General features: G+C 29.2%; 1 protein-coding gene across 1 annotated transcript; it reads right to left on the bottom strand.

Moving 5' to 3' along the window:
- Window positions 1-5,936: 5,936 nt before the first annotated feature.
- LOC110614498 (pectinesterase PPME1) lies at window positions 5,937-7,304 on the bottom strand. Its single transcript, XM_021756049.2, has 4 exons — window positions 6,810-7,304; window positions 6,519-6,725; window positions 6,179-6,420; window positions 5,937-6,093 (listed from the first exon to the last, which is right to left on the bottom strand). The coding sequence occupies exons 1-4, from the start codon at window positions 7,302-7,304 to the stop codon at window positions 5,937-5,939; spliced, it is 1,101 nt and encodes a 366-aa protein (XP_021611741.1).
- Window positions 7,305-13,064: the final 5,760 nt, after the last annotated feature.

Here is a 13,064-nt window from a genome sequence, read left to right as displayed (position 1 = left end):
AACTGGATATCGTTTTTCAAAGTTATTGAATCAACCACGATTCTTATAGGTTTGAGGTTTGTACTTGTCTTGCATGCGGAGTTACTCGTGGAAGATGAAGCCTCCTGCTTTTGCAACGTGGAAATAAACGTGGCGGATCTGCATAATCCGCCATTACCACTTGTCAGGATTTCCTTTATTTTCTACAATTATAATGGAGGAATATTAATTGGTAATTAAATTTAAAAACGAATTTTTTTCTATAATCATCATTTCTTACATTTTAATCCCAGTCAATTTAAAAAAAAAAAAAGCATCGTAACAACTTAAAATTTTAAAAATTTATTAATTACCCTTTTAATTATTTTTAACTCTTAAATATTTTATTATTTAATTTATATAAAAAAATTTATAATTAAAATTAATTTAAAATGTGGCTAAATTATGTTTGATCACAATCGCCTCACATTCTCTTTCTTAATCGCCTCACATTCTCTTTCTTACAAGTTTAGTCAATTACCGTACAACTCTATTTTCAGTTATATTATTTGGTTCCGTTGTCGGAAAATCCATTGAATTCTCTTTATTCATTTTGATTAAAATCGGTCTCTTATCAATTTTCTCTTAAAAAGAAATCTCTATTTTCTCTCTTGAAATAGCCGGCAATTCACAAGTTGCTGCTAATATTGCTTCCAATGAGGATGGTATCGTTTCTTTCACTCACATGGCAGTGAATAAAATACCCCCTCTATGGTCAATAAAGCTGATCCCAATAATCTAAGCATTGAGCAAATACTTCAGTATGTTAGAAGGTTGCAAGTTACTTTCGAGCAATGCAAAACTCGGGAGGAGGTGTCACTCATGGCTCCCTGGGGGAGGGAGGACGCCTCCGTTGATACCTCAAAGACTCAGACATGGGCAATCCAGACGCAGTTCAAAAGGAAGAACAAGTTCGAGGAAGAGGAGCTATCAGACGATACTCCGAAGGACGTCGACTGGAAGCTAGTTACCGAAAAGGACATGTAGAGGATAAAAAGAAGAGCCAAAAGCAATACCAAAAGCCGAAGAAGCAAGTTATCCAGTCCCTCGAGGAAGGAATGGCTGAGGTAAGTATAACAATTATACTGCATTGGACGACTCACGAACACATATTCTAATGTGGATTAGAAAAAATAACAAGAAAATCAGGTGGCCTCCCAAGCTCAACCATAAGAAAGCCGGAAAGCGAGACAGGACTAGGTAGGCCATTTTCATGAAGGCTACGGACATACGATGAAGAAGTGCTGGCAATTGAAAGATAAAATCGAGAGGTTAATAAGAGACAACATACTTTGAAATTTTGCTAGAGAGAGTAGGAAGGAGCAGAGATTTGAACACAAGACAACAACTCACGAAACCACCTTTAGCAGAAAACCGGAATGGGTCATTCATGTGGTTAGGACCGAGTGGGAATATGTGCCTATAGAAGTAGAAAGTCACAAGATATTCAGCCACTGAGTCAAATCTCAAAGCTTTGAAATTAGTCGAGTTAGATAACGTTTAAAGAAATGTTATAAACAAAACTATATTGTGTTTTTCAAACATTTCTTATGAGGAACGTCGGATGAAAGCGTGGTAACAAAAGGCCACAAGGCCATTCGGGTATTAGTCCCTATTAGGAAATCCAGAGATTATTGCAACCCAAAGGCGCAGCGGAAAAAAATAAAAATATTTGATTTCCTTTCCTAGAATCTGAGTGGTTCGTTTATTTCAAAGGAAGGATGTGAGACTAACCTGTTAATCTCGTTGAGAAGATACAATGTCGGACTGATGGTGCTGCTTTTTCAAATGAACACCTTCCATGGTATCCACACGAACATCTTCTATCCTTCTAGAGTGCTAGCTCTCTTAAGGATAGATAGATTATATGCTCCACAATATGCAACTGTTAGACTGAATTTTCTAAAAACCGTCACTCCACAATTCGTATAAGGAGTATTTATATGTTTCAGTCTTTTTGTTTTCCCACAACTTTTTTCCCAAAAGAGTTGTGTTCAGAACCCACTATCACAACCTCGCAGATACTCAAATATCTTATGTGATAGAGTCCTTTATCTGTAACAGTTACAGATAGACTGCAGATCTTTTAAATATTATTATCTTATAATAATAAATAATTAATAATAATAACACTTTATTAATAATAATAATAATAACACTTTATTATTATTAATTATATTAATGGGCTTTGGGCTTTTAGCCCATTAATATGTCATAGCACATCAACAACGTGCTTTTGTGTGTGACCTAATAGGCTCACATTAATTGGCAATAGGCCCAGTCCCACAAGACCCATAAGTCATAAGTGGCCTCTAGCAAGATATTATGACTACCCAACTAATATGAGGATCAATAGTCCGATAAAGCCTAATAAATAGAACATGTATTAATCCCTTTGTCACACGATATCTAGTTTGAACATAAGTCATGGTCAATGTTAAACTTATAATGTTCAAACTTATGATTTCTCGATCTCTAAGTAGACTAATAAATTCAAATGATATTGATCACACTATCAATTCATTTGAGTACGGCCATGCATTTTTCAGTCTCACTTATCGAGGGGCCCAGAAGATATCTCTCTCAAAGAGAGAGACAAATCCTATCTTGATTGTTCAATATCCTCTACATAATTTCTATTATGCTCAATCATAACCTTTATGACTGTCCGATTAAAGACAATGTTTGGTTATGTCAAAATATAATAGTCCTTATGTTGGAAACTATGACAATCTCAAGTCAAAGGATTAAGACATAACTACTTTGAGATTCACTTATGACAATAACCCATGTAGTGATCTCAATGCGGGTCCATCCAATACTTTGTTCTCTAACAAGTATCTATGATTATTGAATTATATCAACATATACATAATCATCTCATGATTATCAATCAATAGTCATACTAGCTATATTTTATTATTATCAATATAATAATAAGTAACCAGTGATGATAATCATTATTATATAACATGCAAATAAATAATAATGATGATAAAAACCTCTTTTATTAATAACCAAAACAACATACAAAAAGGTCCAAGATAATGGCCTAGGGCAAATACACTAACAGTCCCACATAACAAGGCATCTCATATCAGGCCATAAAGTGAGAATCCATCAAGCCATTCGGGTGTTGGTTCTGTTCCGCAAAAAGATTTGTAGGCATTTCAAACCCAAGTCACCAGACGGGTACAAGCTAGATCACGCGATCGGACATTGGTCCGATCTTGCAAAAAGTCCCAAGGGAGTTGTCACTTCTCTTATAATCACTCCCAGAAATCTGAAACTTTTTGCAAAGGAGGAAGGACAATTATAGGCGGGCGAGAATTTTTGACAATCGATGAAGACAAGACGGGCTACTAAGTGAACAAATGAAGTATGCAAGGAGGAAAATGCCTAAGGGCTCGCCAGGGTTAGTTAGTACCCAAAATCCTATTAGGATTCGAAAATGTCCAGAAACTAGTAAGGGCTAGAAAGAGCCCCGAAGCTCGCCAGGTCTGGAAAATGCACAGAAGCCCGACAGGGCCAGAAAATGTCTAGAAGCTCGCAAGGGCTAGAGATGGCCCGAAAGCTCACCACCGCTGGAAAATGCATGGAAGCTCGACAGGCTGCCCAGAATCTCGCCAGGGCTAGTTAGTGCTCGGAAACTTGCCAGCGCTATGCCTGGAAACTCGCCAAGGCTATGCCTAGAAACGCGCTAAGGCTAGATAATATTCAGAAACTTGCCAAGGCTGGCAACGTGATGTGAATAGGAAAAGGCCAATCTAAATGAGACACGCGCTCCAGATCGCAAAGACAACCATCATCTTCGAATTTGACAATCGAATACCAACGGAGGAACCTTTGATGTTACATAATAATCACCCAAAGAAGGTCATGTACTAGCACTCGAAGATAGGGTCACTTGGCAAGAGTCTGATGAGATGATACTCGGACCCACCGAGGAAAAAGAAGATCCGAACATCGTGACATTCGATCCCTCATCAAGACTCGCCCTCCTCTGAAGAGGTCGAGTTTTCACATAAAGTTACTGTTAGCAGATATCATCTAGTAGATTCCCGCTACACTTATAATTATGGAATCACCGACCAATTAAGCTGGCGAAATATCTTATCGATTAGTTGCCCACATCATTATCGAATTATCAGAAAATATTATAATTAACTCTCTCTTACGGTATAAAAGCTAGTGATTACAGAGATAAAGGACACGTTCTTAAATAACTACTCTTAAGTTCAGAGCATTATATTATACTAATCATTTTCTTTAGTTTATTGACTTGAACATCAAAGTAACTGTTGTGAACACTAACCACCTCGCATTCTTTTTGTTACACACTAAGCTAACCACAATACAATTTTATTTCGGATTACCTCACTGAATTATTTAAATAAGTGTTACGTTTTATTGCACACGTCATAACTCATAAGTTTCATAATTTAATCGATTAAATATTATTCAATTTATTTTCATATATATGTATTACAATATAAAATAACATAATGTTACATACATGAGTTTTTTTTATGTGTAACCATCACATTATAACATCACATTCATTTTTATGTGTAATTTTTGTATTAAATATTCAATTTTTATTCATTTTCAGGATTTTATTATTAAAAATATAATAAAATATATTGATTATTTTAATTTATACTATTTAATTAAATTAAGTAAAATTATCTATCTATCATTATAATATTAAATTATCATAAATATTTTCTACAATCTCATATTTTTTTCTCTTATTAAGATTTTTTTACCGTATGTTATGTGTGAAATATAAAAATAATTAAAAAATACTGTATATTCATCATTAATGTAAATTTGAATTCAACTAAATTAATATTTAGTTAATTTTTTTCAGTTTATTTTTAAATTTAGTGTGTTATAAAAATTTTAATGTTCTATATATTAAATAGCGCTAAATTTGATTAGTATTAAAAAATCATGCACATTTTGCATATTTCAAAAGCAGATAAAGTAATCATGCACATTGAAATAGCTTTTTCATAAAGTATCATGTGAAAAGAGCAGTATATTTCCTTAATTAACTTTCAAATATTTAAAGTAATTGATTCATGGGTTTAGATAATTATATCAATAATTTTAATATGATTATAATTTTAAAATTTAGGCTCCGTTTACTTATAAAAAATAAAAAAAAAAATTTATTTTTTTATTATTTAGTTTTAGTGTAAAAAGTAAATTATTTTAATAAATTTATAAATAGAGGTGTTCATAAATTTTTAAAATGTAGAAAATCATTTTTTAATTTTTTTAAATGATTTTTTAATTAAAATATTTTATGATAATTTGTTTCTCGAATATTTTAAATGATAAAAAATTTAAAAAACACAATCACAAAAATAATGTATTTTAAAGTTAAATAAAAATAATTAAAATTGAATATGCAGCTACTTTTGTGATGGTATTTGGTCATCAACAAACTCTCATTATTTTTTTAGAGCTATAATTATTCATGTTAATATAATTTACATGTTTATTTTATATAAAGTAAAGATTTTTAAATGTTTGTTGCATTTTTATTTGTACAATCGTAAGTACCCATAATTTAATTTGGCTTATATTTTTAAATTTATTTTAAAAAATGATATATTTCAATACTGCATATTGCTTACCTTTACTAAAAATGTGAGAAAAATATTAATAGTAATTTGAAATAATACAATATTATATTTAATTTTATATAAATTTTTTTATTATGAATATTTCGGATAATTCTATTTCTCATACCCACCTATATAATTATACTTTCAAAAAGATAATAATAATATATAATAATAAAATATGATATTTCTTTTTGCCATTAAATATATATTGCATTGAATTTTGTATAAATATTTTTTTGTTTATATTATTTTCAAAAATAAGTGATAATTAGATATAAATTACATTGGAGGTGGAAGCAACCATTTAGAACCTTGAATATAACCAAGGGTGAGGAAGTTTTTGGCTTCTTTATCCGTTAGCTGCTTATCGAATTTAACACGTCCTTTAGGATTTGATCCAGGTCCAGAATTCTTGTATTCGGCAAAGAAAACCGTCCTGCATTTCAAACAATACAACTTAATTAGTTTACTATCATTTTTATCTCTCCAAGAGTTAGGAAGTAAAAGATGATTTAATTTACCTTTCTCTCTCAGGTTTATTATTATTTGACCATCCAAGAGGATTGACAACGCGACCCATTTCAGTATAAGAGAAGACCACCTCAGGCATCGCTCTCCATGCTCGTCCCAGATATGCTCCGGATGCACTTCCGGTTATTTTGCATTGTACAAATGAGTAACCAACAACATCTGATTTCTTCTCCTTTGAATGTGCTGTGATGAATGTCACTCCCTTATTATCTATTACATTTATTTGTGATTCCTGCATTTAAAATAAGGTATAAGAGTTAATTTTTGTCTAATATATATATATATATATATGTATTTTTTTTAAAAATGTTGATATATATATAATCTTACCAAATAAAGTGACCTTCCTTTTCCAAAAATGAAATCAACAGTGCCTTCAATGTAACAATTTTTGAAAAAGTGGCGCCCGTTATCATCACACAACGTGTCTTGAAATCCAAGCATTTTGCAGTTATAGAAAGCTGCCTTATCACCACTAACTCTTAATGCTACTGCTTGAGCTCCCGGATTCTTCGTAATAGGTCCTGGTGCAGTATTCTATAAAAAAAATGAATAATAAAAATTACTAAGCAAAATAAAGTGAGAATTAAGACATGTATATGTGTGCTTGTATATAAATACCTTAAAAATAATATTAACGGCCATAAAATATTCGGACTCTACAGCTATAGTGGCACTGTAAAGAGTTCCATACTGATGAGCGGTGCCACCAAATGCCAAAGTGGGCATGGCTTTAGGATCTCCAAGGAGTGTAATAAAAGGCTTATTTCTTTCAATTTGGATCTTTTCAGTGTAGACTCCAGGACTAATTTTTATAATAACACGCTGTTTATTGTCTGCTGAAATACTTTTAATGGCATCAGTAAGAGTCTTGAACTCCCCCCTTCCATCTTTTGAGAGAGTAATTGTTCTGGATTTGGCCTCAGCAGCTTCAAGAGCGGGATCTAAAGTGCCTTTACGACTTACCAAGGGCTTAACCATAGTTTTGAACCAATTACTTACTTTAGAATCATCCGCCGGTATTGGTGTTGTATCATCAGAACTAACGGTAGTTGCAACAACAAGAATGGCAATGAGGACACAATGAGCTGCAGCAATGCAGCGTCCTTTTGCCATTTTGTAGTTACTTCCTCCTGTTAATTTATTTGTTCAGGGTTCTTTAATGGATTGCTTGTCTTTTCTTTTGCCAGAGGATTCTAATTTATAGATGTACAAAATATTTTATATAGAAAATACTTAAAAAAAACTTTAAAATTAGAGAATTTCTCACATTTCTATAGCTAAAAATAGAAAAAGTTTTAGGATGTCATGATTTTTGTGTCCCTTTCCGTTTTTATTTCATGATCATAAGAAAAAGTCCATTCAACTAAATATATAGGATTTATTCTCTGAAAATGAAAAATATATATATAAGTAATTAAGAGGCTATAATAAAAAAAATAAACCAATCATTTAATAATTAATTAATTCGTAAGTATTTAACTGACATTTTAAATTTTGTTAAAATTATATAAAAACATTTCATATTTTAGGTAAATTGAAACTTTAGATGTTATTAATCAAACTAAACAGTGATATTATTGTGGAACGTTACAATGCAAAATCCTATGTTCATAAAGTTGGGTTGAAAATGCGATAAATTTAATCTATTACTTTTCTTTATATACAGTCAAAATATTGGAGAACGAATAAATTCTGCAATGAATAATTGAAATTTATTTAATGAATAAAAAATCTACAATTTTTTTTAATGAAATAGGTCCAAAGGAACCACCATTAAAATCTAATAAAATAACAGAGAAAAATGTTAGTAACCCTAAATGAAAATAGAAATAATAGAAATGAATATGATTAAAAAGCTAACAAAGTTGAGACCGAGTGATAATAAAATTTGAAAATAGCACCGTTTTCATAAAATATTATGCGTAAAAAGTATTATGTTTTTTTAAATTAATTTTAATTTATAAAACTATAATTAAAAATAAGAATTCTAATATAATTTCAAACTCTACTTTTAAAATAAATTTACTCCTATATTATTTTTATAAAAATAACATTAATAGATGAAACTAAAATCATAGTTTTAATGGAATGAAATAAAATAATACAAAATATTAATTTAATTGATTAATTTTGGAATCATAATAATTATGGAGTTTTTAAAGTTAATTATGACACTCATACACTTAGTCTGATGGTAATTGCATTTGAGTAAGCCTGATAGGTATCAGATTTACTCCATCAATCTGCAATCTCAAATCTCCAACCTCCGATCTCCATTTAAATAAAAAAAATAATAATAATTATGATTCCAATCCAACCAAATAATGAAATGGTCTTATCGTGGGGCCTTACCGTGTAAAAATACCCTATTTATAGGGTTGCCTTTAAAATTAAATGACTTAGTCTATCACTTTTTACTACAGCATATTGTATAGTAAAAAAAATTATCTTATTTATTGCATTAATGTTAATGTTATTAAGATAATAATTTCACATGCATTATTAAAACATTGCTGCCTAAATACTTAAATATAATATTGAATTAATATATAATTTTTTGATAATGGGATAGGAATATTTTCTTTATTATGTATCCGTCTTTCTCTATTTTCTAATTTCTTTAATTTTGAGTTTAAACTTCTTTAACTTTAATTATATTTCTTTTTTAATTTAACAAATTGGAGAAAGGATAAATTTTGCAATTAACAACAGAAATTTAGGTGACAAACTAAAACAAAAAATGTAAGGGAAAATCATGTAACTTTTTAACTTTCAAAGCAAGTTTCCCTCTACGGTCCCTTTGTGACTCGATACTCTCGCCTTTTCCTCTTCCTTGTTCCTAACTTCTTCTTTTCCCTTCCCCATGAAAGACGATCTGCGTCAATTGACTATCAATAAAGAAAAAGATATTGTTGTCTCTATTAAGAGACCCAGGGATATTCCGATCGTCACTTATGATTTTTTTATGGTAGGGATATTTCTCACATACAATCCAATCAATTCTCATAATATGCAGACTTTTTTAATAGATTCATGGCATCTTTTAAATGGGTATCTATTATGGAATTAGAAGTAAAAATATATTTGTTTCGATTTTTTAATAATATTGATTTTGAAGATATAGGGAATGGGGATCCTTGGTTGTACAATGGATTCCTGCTTGTTTGGAAAGAGATATAAGCTATGTCAATGGGCCCTATGAGAATTAAAGTTTGTTTGGACATTCGGCAATCTTTAAAACGGCGAAAAAAGTTTGTTGGAGATGATGGTATTGTGTTTACTGTGAAATTTCAATATGAAAAGTTGACTTTTTTTTGCTATTTATGTGCAAAATTGGGTCATGTGAAGGTTTTCTGTGACTTGCAGCTGAGGTTGAAGAAAGAAGATATCAAGTTTGGTTGGAGTGATTTCCTCAGAGCACCTGTTCGTCGGAACTAGAGACCGAAAAGTCTGTGACTGCGTGATTTCGGCAATTCTGCTCGACCGGGATTTGTATAAAACTTAGGACAATTTCAGTTGACTTTGTTAAGTTGATAGAGCTTTATTTCAAACTCAAGATTTTATTGGCTACGGTTTTGTTGTGGAAAACTCTAAGAGTATATTTCAACATGGTGTTTCTGGTTTCTCGGAAGGTAATGGTACGCTGGTAATTGTTGAAACTTTAACTCTCCATCACTGTTTGCTCTTTGCGACGAAATTTTTACCTTTTAATGGCTGCATTCTTATGGACTGTTTGCAGGTAGTTCAAGCTCTTCAGTTTCCACATTTAGACATTTCTGAACTGAGTTTGATTTTGAATAATTGTAAATTTTTGTTAGAGTTTAGAACTGATATTTCTGTTGGATGGGTTCGTCGTAATACCACTCTAACTGCTCATATTTGGCTAGAAAATCTACTAGACATGATCGTCTCTCTATTAAGGATGACATCTCTTTTTATTTGATAAAATTTTATTAATACAACCAGTAGTTTTGCTTTAAAAAAAAACAAACAGAAATTTAGGTAATAAATAAATCAAACAAAATTGCAATTTGCATAGTGACAATGGCAGCTTCCGCTCGAGATCTACAGTGGCTAAGTTATTTAGCATAGTGATTCTGTCATATAAATTAATTGGCTCACTGGTTTAACTTCTCATATAAATTAATTTATTTATATTAAAATAATTTATATGTCGATTTTATATATTCTAAATAATGTTATTCAGTAATCACAAAAAATGTTATGTGATGACATTCAAAAATAGAGTTACATAATAAGAATTTAATCAAATGATATAAATATTTATCAAAGGAAAAAAAAAAAGATTTAGACATCTTAACATCTTTTTCCTCATCAAAACTCGCTCCCCCTGTAGAGGTTGGTTCTTCGCAGAAAAGCGCCGTTAGCAAATATCATTCCGTAAATTTTCACAATTCAATTTAAATAAGTATCTCCTGTTTTATTATTTTTTTAATTTTTTTTATTATTCTAAAATTATTATTCATTTTCTTTCATTATAATAATATATAATTGACTATTATAATTCCATTTAATTTTATATTATTTTCAAATTAATCTATCATTAATTATTATTTTTTTAAATAAGTATTTAAAATATTTTTTAATATTTAATAAAGTTTAATATTTTTAAGAAAGTTTAATTAAAAAATTAATAAAATAAATTATTTTTTAATATATTTAAAAATTTATATTTAAAAAATAATTTTTTATAAAAAGTAAATAAACTTTTATAATTAAATCACGATCATTCTCATCTATTTTTCAGTTATTAAAAAATATTTTTAATAATATTATTTTTTATCAATAAAAGATAATTTTATTAATAAATAAAAATCGTAATTTAAGATGTTTAATCATTTAATTGTAGGTCTAATATTTAACTTTTTTCAATTTATTTTAAATTTTTCAGTATTTAAATTCAAAATTTTAAAATTTATAATAAAGAAGAAAGATATTTAGTCATATTTGTATATTTAAATTTAAATGAGCCTATTAATTAATTTATCCCAATTGACATTCGCATTAAAATTTTATAATATTATTTAAATTTGACACGACATGAGTCACTAACTTTTATTTATTCTTTTAAAAACATTATTAAAAAAAAATTACTTAACTAAAATAATTAATACCTCTCTTATAATCTTTAAAAAATAATATTTACTTACACGGTATTTGAATAAATTTGAAAGTTCTCAAATTTTATTTTTCGATTATCCAATTCACATTTCAAAAAAAAATTACTTCTTCAACTAATTTAAAAAATAAATAAATATTCACTAAATATAAATATACCTTGATTTTATTTAATTTAAATTTTTTATCTTTTAATTAAACTTTCAAGGCAGTTGCTTAGTAAATTATTTTAAAAGTAATTTTTAAAATTTAAAAAATTTAAAAAAATATCAACTAAATAAATTAAACATATTAAGTGTTTGAGAACTTGAAATTTCTAATTTCACTTAACTTCAACAGAATAAATTCATAATCTCATCGTTTTCTTTTTTATGTATCCGCTGCAACATGCTAATTATGAATTTTTTAAAAATAAAAAATCAATTAAAAATTAATCTAATTCAAAAATAATAGAATCAACAACGTCATTCAATAATAAAAATCTCAGACTGATAAATAGTTGCTCCGTAGAATTTTAATATGCCATGCCAGTGTAACTATGCTATCGACACAATAATTAATCTTATGTGGAATATACATTTTTATCACAAATCTTTTAGATAAACTTATAAATATCTTATTTGCGATTCTATTATCAAATAAATTTTCTCCCGATAATCGAATTTTATTGGACATCACCATTAGTTTGTCAAAATATTTTTGTATAATCTCATTTTTTTCATACTTAAACTCTCGAAATCTCATTTGAAATTTGAAATTTGAAATTTGCATTTTCCTTATCCTTTCATTACCTTAACATAATTCTTTCAGCATATCCCAATCTTCCTTAACAGTTTTACAAGTTATATTTCTTGTAAAAAATTAATTTTGAGACAACAAAATGAATTATAAATAAAACTCTATGAGATTTCGCTTTTTCTTTATCATGAGTTCATATCTGATTAAGAGGTGGATTATTTTCTAGATGTTGTAATTCCTTTTCATTTTTAACCTATTGCTACAAGTTAAGATTTCCTATATGAGCTTTCATCAAAACAGTCCATAATTGATCATTGAAAATTAGGGGAGGGAATGAGAGAGTTGTTGAATTGTGCAGCCATGAAAGTTTTAAGATTTTATTCGATTAAGCTCACTGTCCCTTCAAATCTAAAATTTTGATACCATATTGGAAATTTGTGGTAGTGTAGAATTCATAGTATTATGAAAGAGAATAAGGATGGAACCAATTGAAGATTTAGAACAAGGAAAAATGAATGTGAAAAATACTTGCATAGAAACTGAATTTTCATGTCTTTTAATAGGCTTTACATAGCAAAATTCAATGACTAAAATTCTCAACTAAATATCATATATTTCAAAAAAATTCTATAACTTATTTTAATAATTAAAGTTTATAAAATCAAGGAGTAAGTTTTGATGTGTTTTCTGCATTGTCCATCAAACTGAATGCATTTTATCAAAATGTTAGCCACAGGATGGCCGAAGACAACGCTGCTTCCATGGGGTTGAACACCAAGGAATAAGAAGGAATATGCTTGGCTAATGTCAGTTCACAAATGACTACGGGTCTAGTTTGCTATTGGATATCTTGGAGAGTTTAAAGAAGAAGAAATGAAGCAAGCTGGTTCTTTTCTTCCCACTTGTTCTTCAGTTGAGCAGATTAAGAACTAAGTTGGGGGATCTTGTATCAAATGAAATGTATCGAGTGAACAAACAGTGCTCTAAGTTTACTGC

This window comes from Manihot esculenta, chromosome 5, assembly GCF_001659605.2.
Source record: "Manihot esculenta cultivar AM560-2 chromosome 5, M.esculenta_v8, whole genome shotgun sequence".
NCBI classification, from domain to species: domain Eukaryota; kingdom Viridiplantae; phylum Streptophyta; class Magnoliopsida; order Malpighiales; family Euphorbiaceae; genus Manihot; species Manihot esculenta.
The sequence above is the reverse complement of the archived record's forward strand: the minus strand, read 5'-3'. Positions and strand labels throughout refer to the sequence as shown.